Source organism: Phymastichus coffea, unplaced genomic scaffold, assembly GCF_024137745.1.
Source record: "Phymastichus coffea isolate CEN01 unplaced genomic scaffold, Cenicafe_Pcof_1.1 PCOF00124, whole genome shotgun sequence".
NCBI classification, from domain to species: Eukaryota; Metazoa; Arthropoda; class Insecta; order Hymenoptera; family Eulophidae; genus Phymastichus; species Phymastichus coffea.
The window spans coordinates 404,852-427,020 of NW_026706935.1; the positions used below are offsets into that span (position 1 = coordinate 404,852).

General features: G+C 33.2%; 3 protein-coding genes across 3 annotated transcripts; 2 read left to right on the forward strand and 1 right to left on the reverse strand.

Annotated features, from left to right (window-relative positions):
- Positions 1-812: 812 nt before the first annotated feature.
- LOC131671359 (protein lin-52 homolog) lies at positions 813-2,217 on the reverse strand. Its single transcript, XM_058947721.1, has 2 exons — positions 2,143-2,217; positions 813-1,166 (listed from the first exon to the last, which is right to left on the reverse strand). The coding sequence occupies exons 1-2, from the start codon at positions 2,215-2,217 to the stop codon at positions 813-815; spliced, it is 429 nt and encodes a 142-aa protein (XP_058803704.1).
- Positions 1,680-17,908, forward strand: LOC131671360 (uncharacterized). Its single transcript, XM_058947722.1, has 19 exons — positions 1,680-2,265; positions 2,929-4,254; positions 4,328-4,536; positions 4,626-4,725; positions 5,403-5,567; positions 5,653-5,873; positions 5,977-6,114; positions 6,238-6,394; positions 8,454-8,625; positions 8,762-9,543; positions 9,612-9,896; positions 9,982-10,169; positions 10,253-10,428; positions 10,509-10,858; positions 10,931-11,062; positions 11,138-11,401; positions 17,462-17,502; positions 17,592-17,699; positions 17,769-17,908. The coding sequence occupies exons 2-18, from the start codon at positions 2,965-2,967 to the stop codon at positions 17,614-17,616; spliced, it is 4,695 nt and encodes a 1,564-aa protein (XP_058803705.1). The 5' UTR covers positions 1,680-2,265; positions 2,929-2,964; the 3' UTR covers positions 17,617-17,699; positions 17,769-17,908.
- Positions 17,693-19,177, forward strand: LOC131671361 (protein Smaug homolog 1). Its single transcript, XM_058947723.1, has 5 exons — positions 17,693-17,699; positions 17,769-18,131; positions 18,220-18,379; positions 18,622-18,874; positions 19,013-19,177. Exons 1-5 carry the CDS (start codon positions 17,693-17,695, stop codon positions 19,175-19,177), a joined length of 948 nt encoding a protein of 315 aa, XP_058803706.1.
- Positions 19,178-22,169: the final 2,992 nt, after the last annotated feature.

Consider the following 22,169-nt stretch of genomic DNA (forward strand, 5'->3'; position numbering starts at 1 on the left):
ATTTATATCATAATAAATGATACTATTGCCAAATTTAAAAAATTTGAAAAATTACTAAACTAATTTTAAAATTGTTTACTTAAGATGAAATAAAGAAAACATTATTTATTCACAATTACTACCAAGCATTATTTTTATTTTTCTCATAAAATTTACATATGAAAAAACTTAAATTTGAACATTCTTGATTTACGTGTTTATATTTACACAAATACAGTTTGCATACCTGAAAATGTAATTTCTGATTATATTATATTGTTTTATTAATTTCAGGCACACCTAGACTGAATTTTTTTATACTGTAGATATTACATAAGATATATCAATATTTGTACAATTTAAAGATTTTCTTTACAACACATACATATTTCTTTACGATACATAGATTATATGTACTAATAATGCATTTACATCTACTTTAAACATGGATTAAATAATCATTTTATAATGAAATTTACACTGATTAAGTTTAAACTATTTTTACTTCAACAATAGTAATCTCAATATTTTATACTTTGAAAATATATACTGTATATTTTAATTACAATATATATCATATTTTTACTTATTATGACAAAAATAGAAGTAATGTACTAAAAGTTTTTTGTCGCAAAATAAAATACAGATCTGAATACATTTTCACTTAATTTCAATTAATGATGAGCGATATTTTTAAATCAGTTATAAAATTTAATTACTTTACTAAACCACAAAACTAACACAATTATAATATAAAACTGTCAGTTACTGTAACATTAATCATGATTTTCATTATCAATATTGCAAACTGTTTGGTCTGCATCTACTATGGACTATTTCTGTTTAAATATATTTAAATATTTCCCTCTTGTCATTTCTTTTGCTTCTTCACATCCAAGTTGATATGCAGTATCAAGAAGTTTTTTTGCTTCCAATATTAACTCATTAATTGATAGGTGACCTAATTGATACAACTGATTCATATCTTCAGTTGTTAGATTAGTTGTCCAAACTGGGAGTTCTGGCTGTGGTGAATTTTGAGCAACAAATTTGGTAATATTCTGTTCTGGCCATAAATCTGGAGAAGCTCTATCAAGTTTTTCAAGACTTATTAAACTTTCTTCTGCTATAGTTATCTCATTGCCTTCTATTTCACTTTCTCCTATGATCATTTTTTCCATTTTGTTCTGAAATTCAAATAAAGTTATGAAATCAGAACATCATAAAATTTTTTATATTAATTCGAATTCAGGATTTGTATGTTTAAACAATCAAATAAAAATGAACTATACTTTTTATGATTTTTAAATTTAAAAATCTAAATCATTCAATGAAATTTTCAAGATCATAATTGATTGTAATAGTATAAGTTTAGTTGAAATAAGTATAATTTATATCTGAACTTTTGAATATGAAGCTATGATATCAACAAATATTCTACTTGTGATAGATAATTATAAATTACAAAAAAGTTATAATTATGGCTTTTTTATAAGTTAAATTATAAAAATTTAATATACTCTTTCATTAGTATGTAATATAAGTATTCATTCATATCTCCAGAAATCATACTTCTATAATTTTATGATATACCAACGAATTTTTAAAACAAGAAAATTGTAAATATAAAACTTTCATTACATTGACAATGTATAAAATAAAATAGACTGTAAATAAAATTGAAAAAATCTTACACTACGAATAACTATTAATTCAATGCATCAATCTCAATTGTTCAAGTGTTCGAACGTTTTATAGCTAACAATAAAACAATTCTTATGTATGTATTGTTATTGTTGTCCAATTACTCCTAAACATAACCTCCCAAGTTTTCGCAATAGCTTTAGATATCAAGACGTCGATAAAATAGTTTTCAATTGTATGCTATTAATTTTACTAATATGAATCTTTTAGTAATTAATATTTTCAAACAACACTTTTAACAAACGTTCTCACGTAAATGTTAGTTTAAACCAGATGACAGTAAAAAAATGGTGAAACAACCGTCACGTCACGATGTCGCCACAAGTCGAAGTTTAGATAAATAGAATGTGATACCGGCAATGCCGGCGCTAACCACGCCCGCTTAGATGTGTATATGATTGATGTTGAATTTTGTTTTGGTTCTACACAGTTTTATATTCGTCTCGCATTTGCACTCACTCCTTCATAAATATAATATTCTATTCGAATTTCGACTTCACTAAGCGTAAATACTAAATATAATGGATATCCCATTGTCTGTATGTTTTGTGTGCAATATCACATGATCGTATATAAATTGATGTAAGTATTACATTATTTCATTGTATATTAATTGTTCCTGTAATTCGTCATTTGTGAATCATATGAATGAAAGAAGACTGAGACATTTCTAGAAAAATAAATTCACACGAACGTATGCGATTGAAAGCACAAATATATCGATATTGAGATGAATAATGTAAGATACATTTTCATTAATTGTGGTTGAATATGGTGTTGTTATTTATTAAGATTATGTAATATATAAATAGTTGAAATCAGCATTGTTGGTACCTACGAAAATGTTTTTTTGAAAATGGCGAATTTATTGTAACTAACCAAAATTTGTAAAACAAATGCAAAAAATATTTCACGGCGTGAATGCTTATTGTAAATTATACCTAATACTTGATTTTGATTTGGGTTCAATTAATGTTAATGATTTTTTATATGAAGAGTCACTATTGACAAAGAACTAAATTTATTTAATACATCAACATTTTAAAACGTTATCAGCTTATTCATTGTTGAATTTGATTGTCTTAATAACTAGAAACTATTGTCTTGAATATAAAAACTAATATTTTTTTCAAAAATTAATAATAAGTTTGATCTTAGCAAGTATAACAATAATAAACTCAGCTTTTTCTATAAATAATTGAATTAACATTATACTGCATTCATTTTTGTTTTTTCTATTCACAGGTAACTTTCGTAGGATAAGACTTATAAATATTAATCATGAGCAACAGGAGCAGTGACTATGCTGGAGGGTGGCCATGCCATATCAGTGATGACATACAAACTGAATCTGATGAATTTCATAATTCATCTGAAGATTCATCTTATCACTCATCGTCAGGAGAAACAACTGATGAGTTGTGGGCCAATAAAAAATATATATTTATTTCTGTTTATAAAACAAAAAATTACAAAGATGTCACATTAATAACAAATTATCGTGAACTTCGTAATTACAGAGATAAATATACAAAGCTGTTAATAAAGAATACTGAAAATATCAAGAGCATTTGGAGTAAAGTCAAAGTAAATATTCCAAAACAAGGTATTATTCCATTAAAGACATATAAAAAGGAATTATTAAAAGATTTCAAAATCAAAAATGAAACAGTAAAAACAACCATTACTGTATTCAAACAAAATGAAACTGTAGTTGATAAAGCTAAATTACCAATTATCACTAAAGATCAAAATTCAGAAACATCAATAAAATCTTTAAATGCACAACAAGTAACTAATAAAGTTGTAATGAATGTTCCAAATAAAAATATAAAAGAAAAGAATTCTAATCAAACAACCAATAGCCAAGAAAATATTACAAGTATAAAAATCAAAAATAATGAAAACATATCTAATCAGAAAAAAATAGGTAAAACAGCAACCACGGCAGCAAAACCAGCTGAAGCAAACAAAATTACCTTAGTAAATGTCTCTACAAAAGTTAATAAGCAAGATAAAGGTGCAAAAGTTGATATAGTACATGATGTAACAAAATTTGAATCAGATCAGAAAAATAAAATACAATTAACAAACTCTACTGTTCAATTAAATCCAAATAATAAAACTGTAAAAAGTAATTCCAGTGAACAGGAATTCAAGAAACCTCAAATCAAACCTGATTCAAAAAAAAAGAAAAGTAGTAAAAATAATATTAAAGAAAATATTTCTGAAAATATATCAAATAAAGGAAAAAAAAGGAGTTCATATTCCCAAAGTAGTGAAAATAGTGACATACAAAAATATTTCAGTTCAATGAATGATCATTCAACTTTGAAAGAGAAATCTAAAAATCAAATTGAAGAATCATGTGATCATACAACAGATAGTGACAATGAAGATGAGGAAATTATTGATAATATGGATGTATTAACTGGAAATTTAAAAGCTATAAATGAAATGATTAAACCTGTAAAAGATAAAAATAAAAGCAAATTAGTTGAAATTTCTAAGGTTGCAAAGCAAGAAAATAGTGAAAATAATAATACTAAAAAAAGTGTAGCTGTATCACTCGTAATTTTATTATTGCTGAGAAACTCACATAATTGAAATAATCTTATTTTAAATTAACTAATAAATGTTTCAGGAGATAAATAAGATTGATTCATCAATCTCTGAAAGAGATTACATTTTATATAGTGAAAAGTTTGCAGAAGAGTCTATAAACATGATACTGGATAACAATCTAGAGGGAGGATTAAATTCTTTGGTTGAAGCTATGCAATTAAATCCTACTGATGATCGTCATTACTTAAATCGATGTTATTGTTATTTACGATTGAATAGACCTTCCTTGTATGTGTACTTTTATAAATATACATTTATGCATTCCAGTTATTTTAGTATTTCCACATAGTAATTTCATTGTTTTATGATTTTATTAGAGCTTTAGCCGATGCTCATTATGTGTTACAAACAAGTTCACATTATGATCACAGATTCATTGCATATCTGCGAGCGGGTAAAGCTTCAATGGCATTGCAGGTATAAAATAAAAATATTTATTATATTATATATTATTTATATATTTACAAAATAAAAATTATTATTTCGTTCTGATTATTATACGTATGTTAGTATATAATAATTAAAAATTTTTGTCTTGACATTTTTAAAATTTACCACTAAAAAGTACCTAATCTGATTCACTAAAAAAATTGTAGGAAATAATGTACACATTAGTACATCACATAATGTATATCCACCAACAATTGATTCTGCACAAACATTTTGAATTTGATTGCTGAAGACGAAGTAAATACAGATTCAAAAATTAGCGATTACCTATCTATCTCTTTTTTTTATTATGCAAATAATCACGAGTGAAAATTCTCTGTCTATAATTTCAAAGTCTGTATTTACTTTCTTCAGCAATCAAATTCAAAAAATTCATTCAGAATCCATTGCCGGTGGGTATACATTTTGTTAAATGTGTCTATTCACTCAATGGTTGACAAAAAAAGTTTGAAGATTATTCATTTTTTATGAAATGTTTGACACACTGATGTGCCATTTTACCTCTGCCAAGCCATGAATTTCACACAATTTGCCATAAATTGTTCTTGTATACATAGAACCGTAATCTGAGAATAATTCTAAGCCAAAAACCTCCATATTTTGTATCTTCATACGTGAATTAACTATAAAATATTTTTTTGCAGAAATATACCCAGGCTGAAAATTACTTTAAAAATTCTCTTTCTATAAAGTCGGATAATGTGTATGCTCAGAGGGAGTACATGCGATCTAAAATTTCTAAAATTACAAGCCTTGGTTACACGGAAAAAAGTGCTGTTTTAGCTTTACGGAAATATTCGAAAACTCAAGTTAGTTTTCACACAGTTATGACTATTACAATGATGAAGAATTATGCATAAAATCGCACTCAATTTTGAATTCATTTATTTTTAGCAAGCAATTAATTATCTGGGAAATTTAAATATTATTAATAAGAAAGATAAATCGGATAATAATTACGAATATTTCGATGACATCGAGAATTTGGATGATTTAATTTATTCGTCAGATGAAGATGAAAAACCAAATTGTACTTCATTAATAAACAATATACTTAATTATGAACCCATGTCAACTAAAATGTTTCATCTATTGACAAAATCTGTTAATAAAACGTAAGTATTACTTCTTTAAAGCGCTTAATCTTTAGAGTCATGCATTACGTTAAGTAATGTCATTATACTTTGAATTAATTACAAATACATTGTTTCCATCTAGTAAAAATGTAGACAATTGTATTAAGAAGAATACTACAAGTCATAAAACACGTACCGGTCAAATTATGAACAAAGCAATATGGGTTGGAAATTTAACCAAAAATATCACTGAAACAGTGTTGAGAAAAAAATTCAAACGGTAAGTAATATAATTTTGCATGTATTATTATTTAATTTTCAGCAAATTAATTGAAATTAATTGTAATAGCAACTGTTTAAAATTGATAATTACTTCGTTTATATTTTCATTATTGGTTTATAGATATGGAAATGTAGTTTCGGTATACTGTCCACCAAATGAAGCATATGCCTTTGTTAATTTCGAAAAAAGCGAGCATGCGGTAAATGTATTGAAAAATCCTTCTGCTTATGAAATAAACGGCCATAAATTGGTTATTCGTCATGGAATACACAAAAAATGAACGTATTGTTCTTCGTTCCGTTGCACATAGGATTTGTAATTTTTATTTGTTAAAAAATTAAAATAAAATCGTTGATGCGAAATATTTATATAAGCTAAAGTAAAATAGTTTCTAAAAAATTGTGGATCAATAAGATATTGTTGTAACATCTAAGTAGCTATAAATAACTGCATTGTTGCTCTTAATAATGTTTACAATTTTTTATGCAGTTGTATTATGACTATTGATAGATATATTAAGAATAAATCATTTTTCTACTGTTATGATTTTGTCACTTTGTAGACAAACATCTCATTTATAAATGTTAGTAGCTGTTTGCATTTTACTATATTTATTGAAAAGCGAAAATATATTTTATGAGGTGACTGAGATTTTGACAATGTTAACTCAACGTTAATTAATATGAAATAAAAAAATTTGAAAGCTATTATTTTGCATTAAAACTATTTACGTCTGTAAAACTACTATATTTATATATATTCATAAAAAATAATAATTTTTCTCCAACAATGTGTTAAAAAATGAAATACAATGGAATAAATGTATTACAAGTTATGTGCAGAATATATTTTTGGTATCAATGTCTTCTTATGTCGAAATATCTACTAAGTAACGATTTTGAGAATATTCTATACAGTCTTGATCATAAATAATTTACTAAAGGAATATACGGATTTTAGCTATGATTTTTTTTTGTTTTAAATGTGAACAAATGCAAATATTAAAAACAAAAACTGATTGTATTTTAAAAAGTGACTAGTAATCTAAACAAAGAATTGAATGTGTTCCTTAAAATTATAGTAATACAGAAGAAAATGGACATTTCACGTGTTATTACTGAATTTAATTTCGCATTATATTGCTCACAAAGCTTTGTTAAAATAAATTCATGCAGAAACTGTATAAAAAAGCTGGAATGGAGTAATTTTCGACATTTGTCAGATTGAATATAAAACTTCTAATCGACTATTTTACATTAAATGTGAAAAGTCAAAAGTTATCTTAGGAAAGAACTCGCTTTAAAAGTACAAATGTTGATGCAGATATTACATTTAAACAAAAGTTTAAAAGTTTTGATAATGCGGAGCGCACCTCATGGCTTAAAAATATAATTATCGAGTTTCCATCAAACTATTACCGATTGCTGAACTCAAATACATATATTAGATCTTATTATCAATTCTTGTTTTTCATTTTGCATATCTGATGTTTTGATACAAAAGATTGCATATTTATCACTATCCGTATGAAAATCCTTGAAAACATAATATTAATAATCTGTATTTTAGAAGAATAATTATTTTTACACACACAAATATTTCAAATCGCTCAATTCTATTTAAATGATGCTTCCTTAAAAGTTCATTGTTTAAAAACAAAACTTTAAAAAGTTAAAAAATATGGTAAATTAGTTCGTTATTTAATGTATTATTAACAAACATTCTAATGTAACCCTACAAACAAATTATACAAATTTCTATAAAGAATTTTTTTAAATATATTTGTTTTGAATTGTCAAAATAATATAAAGAATGTTTCATCCAAAACTTTCTTATTGTAAGTTTAGTAGGTCTTATTGTGGGATGTGCAACAATATTATATATATCAACAAAATTTCCATGAGCTAAACGATACAGTGTTTATATTATTGTGTGTGTTCAGTGTTTGTAATTATATTTATGTATATATACACACATGCATATATAGCGTATTCTACCGCCATTATAATCATCGGCCACGTGCTTAACCAAAAATAAGTGGGCTATAAATATAGGTATATGTAACACTGCGGCAACATCGCATTCTACTCTACCAACGAATCTCTACACACTAGACATGACGTTATACCACATGGCCTGGGTTAGAATTAAATCTCAATATTCTCAATGGTTGTTTAAATTCTAACCTAAAAGAATAACAACTGCAGCGTTGATCGCGAATAAATTATAGTTCAACCTAATAATATATACGTTATTAAACAATAAGTGGACCTCGTTATTACACATTTTCGTTGTTAATTAACTTGCAGAAAAGTTGTCTTGTATGAATTCAACGATATTTTAATATGAGAGGTAAAGGTGCTAGATTTTTTGCAAAAAAACGAAAATTAAATTTAAAGAAAGATAACGAAGCTGAAGATCGTGTAATTAAAAATTTGGAGAAGAAACTCAAATTTAACAAGAAGAAAAAGCATGTACCAAAATCTTTTATAAATGATGGGTTGGATTGTATCCTTTGAATATTTATTTATTTATTTATTTATTTATTTATTTATAGTTTTTTTTCTCTAATTTATCAATAACGATCTAAAATTTGTCATTTTTTTATAGCCTTTTTTATAACATTTCTTAACTTAAAAATTAGTTCTGTTGGATATATGTGATGAGGATACGAGAAAAATTGAAGCAGAAAGTGAGAAGCAACTATTAAAAGATGCCAATTCTGAATCTGAAGACAGTGACACACAAAGTAATATTAAAACCACAAAAAAATTGAATTTAAAAAAAAATCGTACAAATGTGAAAAAATTGGACAAAGAAAGTAGAACATTTGATGTGCATTCAAATTCTGATGTCAGTGAATCTGATAATAACAGAGATATTGAAGAAATTAAGAAAAGTAGTAAATTGAAGTGCAATTCAAATAAGAAATGCAAATTTAATAGCATTGATAGTAACGATGATGACTATGACAGCTGTGAAGAAACTGTACAGGAAAAATCAAAAATTAAAAAAAATAAAAAACAAAATAAATCTAAAGTTGTTAAAAAAAATAAAGTCATTGAATTAGCTAAAGGAAAAACGCCTGTTGATGAATTTTTTGACAATGTTAGTGATGGATCTATAGCTGAAGATGGTTTCGATGATTTTGATGATTTTGACAATGACAGAAACTTTAATTCAGTTGATTCGGAAAATGACAATGAAGCTAAATCTAAAAAAGATGAAACTTGGGAGGATATATATGGTAGAAAGAGGAATAAACAAGGTGAAGTTATTATAGAAAATAAGAAATATGTTGCTCCTGCATTAAGACTTAAAGAGAAAAGTTCTGAACAAAATGCAAAGTTGAAATTACTGAAAAGACAAATGAAAGGCCTTATAAATAGATTAGCAGAAAGTAACATGCATACTATCATTTCTCAGGTATGCAATAATTATAAACTTTAATAAATCAAATGTTTTGTATTAATTATTTTTTTTAATAATTTTAGCTGGATACATTATACATGTTAAATAGTCGAAATGATATGAATGAAATGCTTGCCACTTTGATGATTGAATCTATTGTTGCTCCTGTAATGACTGCTGACAGATTTGTAGCAGAACATATGATGTGTATTGCAATATTACATGCAAATATTGGTACAGAAATCGGAGCTCATTTTATAATGGTTCTAATAAGGCAATTCAATGAAATGATAGGTCACACACAGAGTGTAGAAAATAAGGAACTTGATAATTTGGTCTCAATGATCTGTAATTTATACAACTTCAAGGTAATTTAAAAATAATAATCTTCAATAAATATTTTTCCATTTTCATCAACAAAAATTCTTAAGTTAAGTTATTTATTCGTTTCAGGTTTTTGGATCAAAACTTATTTATCAAATTTTGGAGAAACTTGCAGAAAAGTTTACCGAGAAAGAAATAGAAGTAATTTTGGTAATACTAAAATCAGCTGGGTTTGGACTAAGAAAAGATGACCCTCTTGCTTTGAAAGCTTTAATTTTGAGCTTACAACAAAAAGCTGCTACAATGAAATCATCAAAGTAAGACTATCCAGACTTCTTTTGAATGAAACCAAATTTTTTAAAGATTATTTAGAAAATTAATCATTATCCTTTCATTTCAGTTCTCGAGTTCAATTTATGTTGGATGTATTACTTGCTATTAAAAATAATAACATGCAAAAAATTCCACAGTATGACCAAAGCCACATTGAACATTTAAAAAAAGTTATAAAAAGCGTTATCAGGAAAGGAAACATTGTTTCACAATTAAATCTATCTTTACAGGACTTGTTGAATGGTTAATATATCGAACTAAACAATCTCCATGATTGTATGGTGCATTGTAAATTATATTTACATAATCAATGTTTTTTACAGCTGATAAAAATGGTAAATGGTGGATTGTTGGCTCAGCTTGGTCAGGCAAAGAAGTAGATAATAAATCCAAAATATCTGAGGAAATTAAACCAGCTTATAGTCAAAAAATTTTGGATTTAGCAAAAGCTCAAAGAATGAATACAGATGTGAGAAAAAATATATTTTGTATCCTCATGACTGCTGAAGATTTTCTAGATGCATTTGAGAAACTACATCACCTCGGACTAAAAGAACGGCAAGAAAGGGAAATAGTTTATGTCATTTTTGATTGCTGTTTGCAAGAAAGTACTTTCAATCCTTATTATGCTGTACTTTTATTGAAATTTTGTGAATTCGAAAGGAAATATCAAGTAAGAGTCACTGCATATAACGTATTACAGTTATATATTTAGTTATTAATTGTTATTATTATTTAATTTTAGATGACTATCCAATATACTTTATGGGATAAGTTAAAAATACTGAATACTTACACTTCTAAACAAATAATGAATATGGCTGGTTTAGTGTCCTACTTACTTATTCAAAAAGGCTTACCTCTTTCAGTATTAAAGGTATTATTTGCTTATATTTAGTACTTTCATTTCTGTACATTACTGGAATACTATAAATAATTAACGTCGATTTAGGTAATTGAACTTGGAGAGTTAAACAAACCAACAATGAAACTTTTAAAAAAAATAATGTTGGACTTATTACTTCATGAAAATGGTGAAACATGTCTTCAAGTCTTCCAGAAAATAGCATCATCCAAACAATTGGGTCAATTTAAAGAGGCTCTAAGACTCTTCATCAATTATTTCTTACTAAAAAATCTTAAAAAAGACTCATTGACAGATAAAAAAATGCAATTGTTAGAAAGAAGAATTGAGCTAGTTGATAGGCTATTAAGTGTAGAATTATATTCGTAGCATATAAAACTTACACATGTTATTTTATATGTTTAAATAGTTTATAAATTTTCGTACAAATTGCAGATTACTAGATATAATTAGCGTTACATCATAAAAAAATATATATATGTTTTAGAATAATAATAAAAGTAAAATACGAACGACTAAGCTACAAGAGAATATCTCATAATTTATGAAATCTATTTTTTGAAATATATTTATTCACAATTGAACAATCACCAAAAATTCGAACAATTGAACCCTATAAAACTCGCGCTATCGGTCACAAGAATCCGTCATTAACCTCGCGTAATCTGCTCCTGTCCATTTTCTCCACACAGAGAAGAAAAAGATAGAGAGAGGGGGAGAGAGAGAGTGAGAGGAGGAGGGTAAGCCGCAAGCAATTTAGCTAGAAAGAGATATCGTGGACTTCCGGCAGCAAGAAAGAGACGAAACACGTGCAGTGCGAGAGGAGAAGTCATATCAGTCGCGGGCGCTGAAGTCTCACATACCGCGTGCAGTCAACAATAAAGGGAATTAAAAACCAACGCGAAAGAAAACAACTTGGAGCTTGGAAAATGCTGTAGCTGAAAGAGAGAAAAGGATACAGAGGGAGTATAGACATACCACACCAAGCGAAGAATAAGTCGCGTAAGTTATTTTCCATTCTGTTTTGTGTCTTACTTGAAATTCGCAAGAGGAAGGAGAACTGATAAGCCAACAAACACAAGTCGAAATACGTCGAGAACGCCCGCTGATGATTATTTGCTAGCGATGTTTCGTCTGCTTGACTTATCGTAAGATTTATAAAAAGAAAATGATTCGCCATATCTTTCATTTGTGTAAAATCTGTTTGGTCTGGTTTTGTTTTTCTTCGCAACCGCGCGGAAACAGTGTGGAACAGGCCGTTGAAAACCCCCCTTCCTCCCACCTTTGGCCTTTAAAGGACAATAACACCGACGCGCATGAGTCTTTGATATGAGTATGCGTGCGCTATCCTATATGTACGTTTTTATTACACACTTTTAATAGTTTCACGAAATCATAAGAATTTCAATTTTGATTATTCGAAATCTCAAAAAAATATTGCCTACAAGTTTTAATCTCTAATTAAATTACATCTACAAAAAAATCAGTCTTCTCTGGCGATTAGTTCTCCAGTCAATTATTTCGGTTGTTTATGCGCCTCTTAGTGACGAATAAACAAAAATCAGACGAAAGAGAATGAAAGAAGAGAAAGAAACGAGAGAGGGAGAATCGAGCGACGTGACGACAATGAAAAATAAGACGCAAATGGACAGCAGCAGTGAAGCCGAAAAAACCCAAGGATAGAGGACAGACGTATAAGCTCATTCTACAACCTCTCTCGTCTCACCCTACAGGCGCGTTTCTTTATCGTGCCGCGGAACAATCTTGACAAGTGCAGCAGATGGGGCTGGGAGATTTTTTTTACAACGTAGATTCGGAGTTGTAGATTAGGAGTTGCAATTGTTGAATATACGACAAAGAAATTTCAGAGCAGCCGCTTGAAGACGCGTCGACACGAGATCGCTGTCGAAAAAGCTAGGCGCGATAACAGTCGCGATATGTACACATTGGGTTCGCTTCGTAATAGAACCTCATCCCCCCAGCCCCAGCGATTACAAACACCACCGTAGAGGTCCTTCACCCGCAGCGAGCAGGCGAGCGCGTCATGCATTCTCATCGCTCGCTCGTGCGCGCGCTTTTCCTCCGAAAATTTTCTCGTCCGTACGTGTGATGCGCAGGTAGGCGCGCGTTCCTCTTGCGCTTAATCGAGTCGCACACGACGATCACTCGATTCACGCCGCAAGAGAGAAACTCCCCTGCCGAAAACACGCATCTCCAACGACAAAAGGCCCATACGTATAGAAAGCGTAAGCTTGCGAGGCAGTAAACAAGACACGCGAGGCTGTTGTGAACGTAGCCTTCGGAGAGAAGGACGCGGCGATGGTTTCATTGCCCTTTCCCCACCCCTGGACTCGCGCCGCCCCCCGCTTGCTCGCTGCTTGTCTCTCGGCAGCAGCAGCGGCAGCAGCGAGCGAGCGAGCGAGCGAGTGAGAGAGAGAGAGAGAGAGCGAGCCGACTGACGCTGCCGCCGCCGCGTAGTCGCTTTTCGTGAGGAACCGCGCGAGCGCGCCTTTTTCATCCGCTCTCGCTCGATCATCGCCACCTCTCGTCATCCTGGCCGCCAAGGTACGCACAGGTGAGTCAAGCTTTCGTGGGCGAGCGCGACCTCGCTCGTCGCGCGCTTTGTTCGCCACTCTCTTGTTTTGGTCGGTTCGCGCGCAGCACGCCGCGGAATCGTCGCTTTTGTTTTGGTTCGCGGACATACGCTTCGTCGACGCGGCTCCGCTGCGGGAAGGTGCAGCCGCGGCGCTCGCGCCGGGAAACGAATGAAAAGTCGCCCTTGGCCAAGCCTCGTTTTGCGACCGCAGTGCGCTTCTTCGCTTATCCTCGACAATTGGCTTGTATTCGCGAAAACGAAGTCGTACGTAGCGATTAGCCATCTGGTATATAAAGTGCGCGACGGCGGCGGCGGTGGCGGCTCTTGCATGTAAACAAAGTGCCGCGATGCGCGTCTCCATGTCGCTTTAGCTCTGTCTCTGTCGCGCCCGTAGCACGCATGCCGCCAGAGGTAAACGTCCTCGAGACAGTCGATACGTATATCTATATAGTAGCGCCGCACGCGAGAGAGAGAGCGACTATACGGCACTCACACAGGCGCGCAAGCTCGCTCTCCCCCTAAAATTCGTCGCGTGCATGCACACGCACACGTAGCTCGCGGGGCCGCCTCGCGACGAAAGTGCGCAATTTTTTTCCCTGCTCGCGCGCAGATAAGACTGATTATCGGCAGCATAGTAGCACGCAAGCTGCTCAGTGCGCGCTCGCGACATAATTGGTAAACAAACTTGACCCTGCGTCCGTGTCGTGCGTGCGTGCGTGCGTGCGTGCGTGCGTGCGTGCGTGCGTCCGTACGCGCGCTCGTGTGTGTAGCGGCTGGTCCGCCGGCGCGCGCCCGCGCGCGCGCTCTCGGCGTGTAGTTGCGCTGGTCAAGAAAGAGAACGCCCGTGCGTGTTGCTATACCTATATACAGACGTATACGTATAACTCGCGCCTGCCGCTGCGCCCCGCGAATAAACTCTGGGCAGCTGCGCGCGCAACGCCGAGCGCGTACGTGTATGCGCTGTGGGTGTGCAGCAGCGCGGGAGAGAGACGCCTCTCTTGCATTCGCAAAACGATAGGGAGAACGCGGAGCTTCTTGACCGTCACTTTCCGAAGCGTGCTATCCAGCCGTGGGGGCTAATGTTTTGGTTTTCATCGCGAGTTCGTCTGGGCCAGGGCAAGTGGGGGGAGGGGCGGCAATGGAGTACAGCTGATTATGAGCGGCTCCGTTTTTCAGCAGCTGCAATACAGACTACGCGAATGCGACCCTTTTGTTTCCGTGCACTACCAGTGGTGCGAGCGGTCTGCTACGTTTTCAAGTGCATGATCATGCTTTGTTTCGTATGTGCTGCGCAGGTTTTTTGAGTTCAGAACTATTGTTGCGCGTTCGTGTTGATTTTTTTGGAGCGTGAAAAATATTTTGGAGTTAACATCTGCTGAGCTGATTCAGCAGTACTAATCGCGGCTGACCGAATGGTTTTTTACTACTCAAAGCTTAAGCTGCTGATATCGTTCTGAGGTATTGTAGGTTTTTTGCTTTTTTTCAATGAGTCAACTTTGTTTTTAGAATTCAATAATAAACTTCAAACAGAAGCGCGAAACTATTTTATTTGTACTAGAACCATAAAAACCGACAATCAGATTCAAAGTTCGGTAATGCGAAATAATTATAACGTAATTTTCCTAATTTCAGAAGCCTTTACCAAAACTTATTTGAACTTTTAGTATTTTTAAAATATATTTATAAAAGGATTTTTAACGATTACTTATGAATACGCATCAAATAAAAATTCAAGTCACGAGTAAAGTACATTTAGGTAAATCTAGAGTGAGACGTATGTTCATAAAATGATATTTTATGTTTTGTTTTGCTTATGAAGTTTCCATCTAAGTGATCCGCTTGCACTATCTTATTTATTCAAACTTCCATCAAACGAAGAAGCTTCTCTCTCTTTCTCTATCTCTCTTTCGAAAGCAGGTCATTCTTAATCACCACAACATTGCCTATCATATACCACTAATAAAAACAGCGCACTCGAAGCCTTGATGCATAATCCATCGACATAAATCTCAGCGTTCTCCAATAAATCACATATATAGCTGTGCAAATGGTCACGCGACGTTGGTTACCTGACGTCACACACGCACTCGACTTAACTCAACCAGTCTGTTCTCGCGCGCGGCTGCTATGTGTGAAAAACACGTCTGGTAGTAACAGCCACGTAAAAACGTCATTGCGTGCGCCCTGTATTTCGCGAGAAAGAGAGACGATCTCTCTCTCTCTCTCTCGTCGCTCGCTCGCTCACTTGCTCGAAGGCGTGTCGCATTCGCGCTTGGAAATTGTCGATGAAACTCGTTTCCAAGTCGGTATCTCCTGCAGGCAGAGAGTTACATCGATCTGAATAAGAGAGTTTCAGTAGCCGTGGCCAAGTGATTTTGTGCCTGCGTATTTCTCTTCGAAGGGTGATTCGTTTTCATGTAAACCCTGTTGCACAATTACCTACTTTTCTGCGCGCCTTAGCCCACATTCGGCATTATATATGTGTATATATATATATGTACGTTTCAATGAACTCTCTTTTTCTCTTTTCTCTTTTCTCTTTCTCTATCTACTTTACAGTAGAATTGGCTTATTTAAACAAGTGATAAAATTAGTAACATACTTACTCAGGTTTCAGTTTAACTATTGTATAATAATTCTTGTTAACTGGGTTATCCAACATAATCACTGATAATAGCTTTAATTAGCATTCGTTACTTTAGAACCAACCTGTTGTCTAAGAAACTTAAAGATCAATACATGTTTGACAAACTAAGCAGTGTGTGATGATCCAAGTATTTCAATTATATTGCACCGTCTAGAATATAGTTTAATTCTATGTTGTTTCAGGTGTGTTTCACACAATGAAATGGTCACCAGGAGCTCTGTTCTGCGAGCAGGTGGGCGAATTAACAAGAGTCTTCTCACAGTGGAATGAATGCGAGCAGACAGTTGTACTATATGCTCTACTGAGGCGAATACCAGCAGTTCAAGCTCGTTTTCTTGCTCAAGCTGTTCAGCACTCACTTCATTCTGTTTCTGAATTAGATTCCCAAGAACTCAATGCCAATAATCCTGGTAAATTTGCTTTTTGAATAATTCAACATTCACATTTAGAGTTATTTAAAGAAAATAAAGTTGCTGAAATCATTCAGTGATGTAAAAGACAATGAAGTTTAAATATAATAAATTCCCTCTTCATTTATTGCATAATTTATAAAGAATATTTTCTTTTGTCAGCTTTTATCAACTCATTACTGTCAGAATCAACAGAGGTTGCCATCAACCAACTATTAACTCATCTACCACTTCTTAGACCAGGCAATGTTGAATGCAAGCAATGTTATTTATTGGTCATACCAGAATTAATCAGTCACTGTGTGACCACTGGCCGGTACACTGAGCAAACGCAACAGTTGCTGAGTTATACTCTTATTCATCCTGCGATCACTAGTCAAGATAGACGAACACTAACCCTGTGGCTGAGACAACTTGAAGACAGGATTACCAATTCTCAACCTGTTCAGAATACTGAAGATTTCAGCCCTAGTACACCTATGAGGTAAGTTGAACTAAAAATATTAATAATTAATTGATGTATTTAACTTGAAAAATTTAATTAAATATTTTAGATGGGATTCTCCATGGCAAAAAAGCGTTAAGCAAACCGAGCAAATGTCTCAAGTTTATGGAGCGCAGTCAGGTGCACCATTCAATTTTCAATTTCAACTGCCAGTCACCCGTCAACGACGTTCCAACAGTCTGACACCACCTGTGGCATCATCGCATCAACCCGAGTTGATCGAACGCACTGGAAATGCCAACATGTCATCGAGGCACAAGACTCGAAGTTACAGCGTTTCAGGAGATCATTGCGGTCAGTGTGGAAAAACGTGTCAACATTTTACGGCCTACAACTACTGTTGGAATGATTGTGTAATCTTGCCGGTTTGTTTTGCATGACAGCTCTGATCGGTTTGGGACCGCTTAGCCCGCAAAGTTCGTGCGCCAGCAGCGGCAGTGAAGGTCGTTTGGATGAGGCTTCTGCTAGGCCGCTATCTACAGGAATGAGAGGTGATCATTTGACTTGTTTACGTAGTCTTTAATCACATCTAGTTTTTCTTAACTGTACGCAAATTTCAGATGTACCAGCATGGTTAAAGACACTACGTCTGCACAAGTACAGCTACCTGTTTACCAACTTGTCGTATGAGGATATGCTTGATTTAACCGAGGAGAAGCTTGCCGAGCAAGGAGTAACCAAGGGTGCACGTCATAAGCTCGCTCTGTCGATTCTCAAATTGCAACAGCGTTATCATACCCTGCTAGATCTGGAGAAGGACTTGGTACAACCGCAAACCAATCAGTCCGCGTCGTTTGGACAGAAACCATTGTTGGTAGGAGCTCTTGACGAGCTCAAGACTATACTTGCAACGCCGCTCAAACCAAGTCGTGATGGCGATGTTCACGATATACCCATGCAGTTCACTAAGGTTCTTGGTAAATGTAAGTTTTGAATCATCTTATTTACAAAGAAGATGCGCTCGCGTTCGCGGATTCTTTGAATAATTGTTTTATTCATATAACTCGGCAGTATGCAGCAGACTGGCTCTGGAAAATGTAGACGATGCGGTTTTATGCTCCTGCATAACCATTCTTGAGAAGGTGTTGCAACACGATTGCTTTACTCCCAGCCAGAAGGAAAAAGTACAACAATGGCGCAGTCGTCTTGGCAATCCCAGACCAACTCCTAAGTAGATTTCTCTCAATTTTATTGCTATTTTAAATTTAGTTAATTAAAATCTATGACTTGTAATCCGTACATAAAGTTATAAAAAAGTATAGTTTTTTACTAATGAATAAATGCTAAATTATAACACGTGTTTACATAAGCTGGCTTTTTCACATTAAAAAACTCTTTAATGTCTGTTACGTAGTCAACATAGTAAATATTGTGAAAATATTTTAATATTAATGTATAAATGTTTCTTTGCAGATGGCAGCATAATAATCATGCATTCTTCAACAGGAGATACTCAAACTCACAGCAGCATAGCCGAAAGCCCAGTTTAAACCTAGGACATATTGGAAATAGCAAATCAACGAACAACTTTATGGTACAGCCGCACAGAAACAGTATATCGACTCCGTATTTACAGTCCAGCTCCAGTCAGACATCGAATCAAAACAATCTTGGACTCGTTCAAGCACCCGAAAAACGGCCCAGTCTCCAGGAGAATAGCCTAGAGGTGAATATCCATTTTAATTTTGATACGTTTTCAATCTTACATACTGCGGAGGTAATTCGTTCTAGGAAACTATAAAACCTGTATTCTTTTTTAAGGTAGAATTTCTTGAAACTTACGTAAATTTTAATTATATTACAGCAATTGCAGAGAACGCTACAGCGCACTTATAGTGCTCCAAGAGATAATTTCCTTGGTCACTCGAGCAACGCTTTAGAGACGACTGATCCAGAGATAAACTCGTGTTTAGAGTCATTGTGCTTGCGCATGACCGAGCAAGCGATCGGTGGCTTCGGCGAAGTCTAAACTATCAGCGTCGGCTGCTCATTATTCATACTACTCGTCGACGTGTTTCACGTACTTTTTCACGCAGCAGGTTAGCGCTATTTTTATAATTTCAAACCAACGACAGAGTTATGAGAAAGACGGAGCAAACAAGCGGAGCATTAGACTTAATTTATTGGCGACAAGAATAATAACAACAAAAAATGAACGATAGAATCGTGTGCGATTCGTAATTTTTTAAAAGAAGAACACAGGAACAAAACTGTTTAATGAGGATGAATGTTTCTCAATATCAATTAATGAAAAGCGTTGTCCACGGTTTTGATACTTTTTTAGTCACAAATTAACTTGCTTGCTATCGAGGCGATGATGTATAAATGGCACACAATAATACGTCGATGTTTTTGATTAATTGATATTCCTCAGTGATGAAAGAAAAGGATAAACATAATGCGAATGAATCATATTCTCATAAATTTTTAGTTTATTTAAGTGAAGATTATAGGCTATTGAATGTCTACTATTAAAAATATAAGCTACAAGCCCTTCGAAGAATAAACAAATTATATGCAATGGAAGGACTGGGAGAGTAAATTTTCTCATGCCTGTATGGATTACATGTGACATTTTTTTTAAAGACAAAAAAAAACAAAATGAGCTCATGAGAAAGTTTACTCTTGCTTTTTTTGCTAAGGTTTTAGTGCTTATGTCTTTGATGAAAGACTATATATATATATATATAAAAATATATCTATCGCTAGGACTCCCGGGTGATTGTTGTCACAGGCATGAGAATAGCCAATTTTTCTTATCTAGACAAATTTTAAAAAAATAATAAAAAATAATAAGACGAAAGAAAGACTAAACCTCTGACGGATCTCAAAGTTTGCAGAGGGAATGTGTTCAATCAATAGGAGAAATAGTACGACAATAATCCCTCGAGTCCTAAGTGCTAATTAAACGTTTAACGCTATTTATATATGGAACTGACAGAATTTGGCAAGCCAAATGCTACTAGAAAGATAGATTCTTTCCTTTAGTATTTACTTAATCAATAATATTCATAAAATATATTATATACACGAATATATTATATATACACTTATTATTAGAAGACTTTTTTTAAGAATCGCATTGAGACGAAAGGCGCGATTATGTGTGATTGAAAATTTTCTCTGTGAATGAACGTACTAAACTTTATTTTGCGAATGCTTGAATGAAAGGAAAGAAGAAAAGAGCAAAAAAGCGAAGGGCAAATCTATACGATATGCTTGCAATATTGTTTTTGTGTTATCCATTTCGGGAAATGGAATTATTCTGATTTTACGCTCTCAAGCTTATCATACTCTAATGTAATTGTAATTTTTCGTTTACTATTTTTTCTCCCTTTTTTTTCTATTTTTTTTTTTTTTTTTTTTTTTTTTTTTTTTTTTTAAGAAATGGACTGGATTCACTTGCGTCTTTCTTGCATACGAACACACGATTTATATAACTTGCATTGCTCTGTCTATCATGATTCTCTCTAATGTCGGCTATATGTGTAACCCTTTTTTTGTCATTTACGATGTTTAAGAGTTCGTGACCTCGTTCGTGCGCCTAGCTCCATTCGATCAATAAAGTTGTATATTCAGTGAAATATTACTTATACACGCTGATTTCCCAGGTTTTGATAAACAAGTGCAATGTTTTGTCGATATATGTATATTGTAATCGATTTATATCAAATAGTCGCAATCGAATGTTAATCCTCGAGCAAATACGATTTGCTACGATCTACATCGAAAAGTGAGCCGTTCACTCTAAAACGTGGATGTAGTACAGTATACATCCGAAAACGAGCAATAGTAGATGGATGAAACAGTACTGTCAATTTCAAAGTTACCGGAGATAGAAAAAAAATTAAAAAGAAAAAAATCGAGAAAAAATGACAGCCTGCGTTGGACGCAGAGTATAATAATTGTATAAAGGTAAATAAACGAACGTCAATCCTGGAAATGTAAAAAGATCGACTTGAGCTAAGCGTGGGTACGCAGGTCTGTGATTCATGTGAAAGATGCGCTAAGCGTCAACTCTCGTATATTGTAAATGTTTTTCATTGGAGCTCCGGTACAGGATTACATTATACATACGATTAACTTTAGTCACGTTTGAGAAATCAACGAAGAACTGTAACAGTGTATGCTTTGTAGTTTCTGCATAGATTTCACTCTTTTTTTTTATTTTTTTTTTTATTCTTCTTTTGTATATATACATGCCAATCATCCGCATATATTCATCACAAACATTTCATGTATGATTGTATGAGATACGGGTGCTTTCTTTTATCTAACTCAAATTTGCATTTAAAAAATATTGTGAAAATAGAACTTAAAAATCTGTGACTTAGGAATCTACGAAAGCATACATTATTTTTTTCTTCTTTAGCGAATCTTTCAAAACGTTCAACTAGTAGCGCTAAAACGAATCAATTAGGCAAGGCAGAGATAAAATTTCTTGAAATGAAAGCGCCTTCTCGAGCATGTTAAACAATGAAGATGAAAAACAAAAGCCGTACTAACTGTAAGACTAAAATTAATTACTCTTAACTAACATTTAAAAAAAATACAATGAAAGACTGACAATTTCACGCGAATCGAACAAAGCACGAACGGTTAGTTCTGCGTGCGCGTGAATGCAAAAATTGGAAGACTGCAGATATAAAAAAAGGGAGGAAAGTTGAAAAAAATATTAAAAAAAAGAAACGAAGGAAGAACAGAGGGGAACGAATGACGGGCGTGTGCAACACGCAAAAATGGAAAGAAATACTAAAATAAGATAAATAATGAACTTTATAGAGAGGCAATCGATTGTAGCGCAAGTACTTTGTAGTACATTAAGATTTTACGCGTATAAAGTAAACAAGAATTGTAACGATTATTATGCATAGCGCTAATGATATGAAAAATACACATACACACACCCAAATACGCAAAATACACGTACATTGTATTAGGTGATTATAATTGATGTAAGA

Bases quoted from the DNA above. Each gene is read 5' to 3' on its own strand.
- LOC131671359 (XM_058947721.1), bottom strand. From the start codon at position 2,217: ATGGGATATCCATTATATTTAGTATTTACGCTTAGTGAAGTCGAAATT. The intron at 1,167-2,142 runs GTGAGTGCAAAT...TTTGAATTTCAG, and splicing joins AATATTATATTTATGAAGGA to AACAAAATGGAAAAAATGAT.
- LOC131671360 (XM_058947722.1), top strand. From the start codon at position 2,965: ATGAGCAACAGGAGCAGTGACTATGCTGGAGGGTGGCCATGCCATATC. The intron at 8,626-8,761 runs GTATCCTTTGAA...CTTAAAAATTAG, and splicing joins TATAAATGATGGGTTGGATT to TTCTGTTGGATATATGTGAT. The intron at 11,402-17,461 runs GTAGAATTATAT...CATGTCATCGAG, and splicing joins TAGTTGATAGGCTATTAAGT to GCACAAGACTCGAAGTTACA.
- LOC131671361 (XM_058947723.1), top strand. The intron at 18,132-18,219 runs GTAAGTTTTGAA...ATAACTCGGCAG, and splicing joins CACTAAGGTTCTTGGTAAAT to TATGCAGCAGACTGGCTCTG. The intron at 18,380-18,621 runs GTAGATTTCTCT...GTTTCTTTGCAG, and splicing joins AATCCCAGACCAACTCCTAA to ATGGCAGCATAATAATCATG.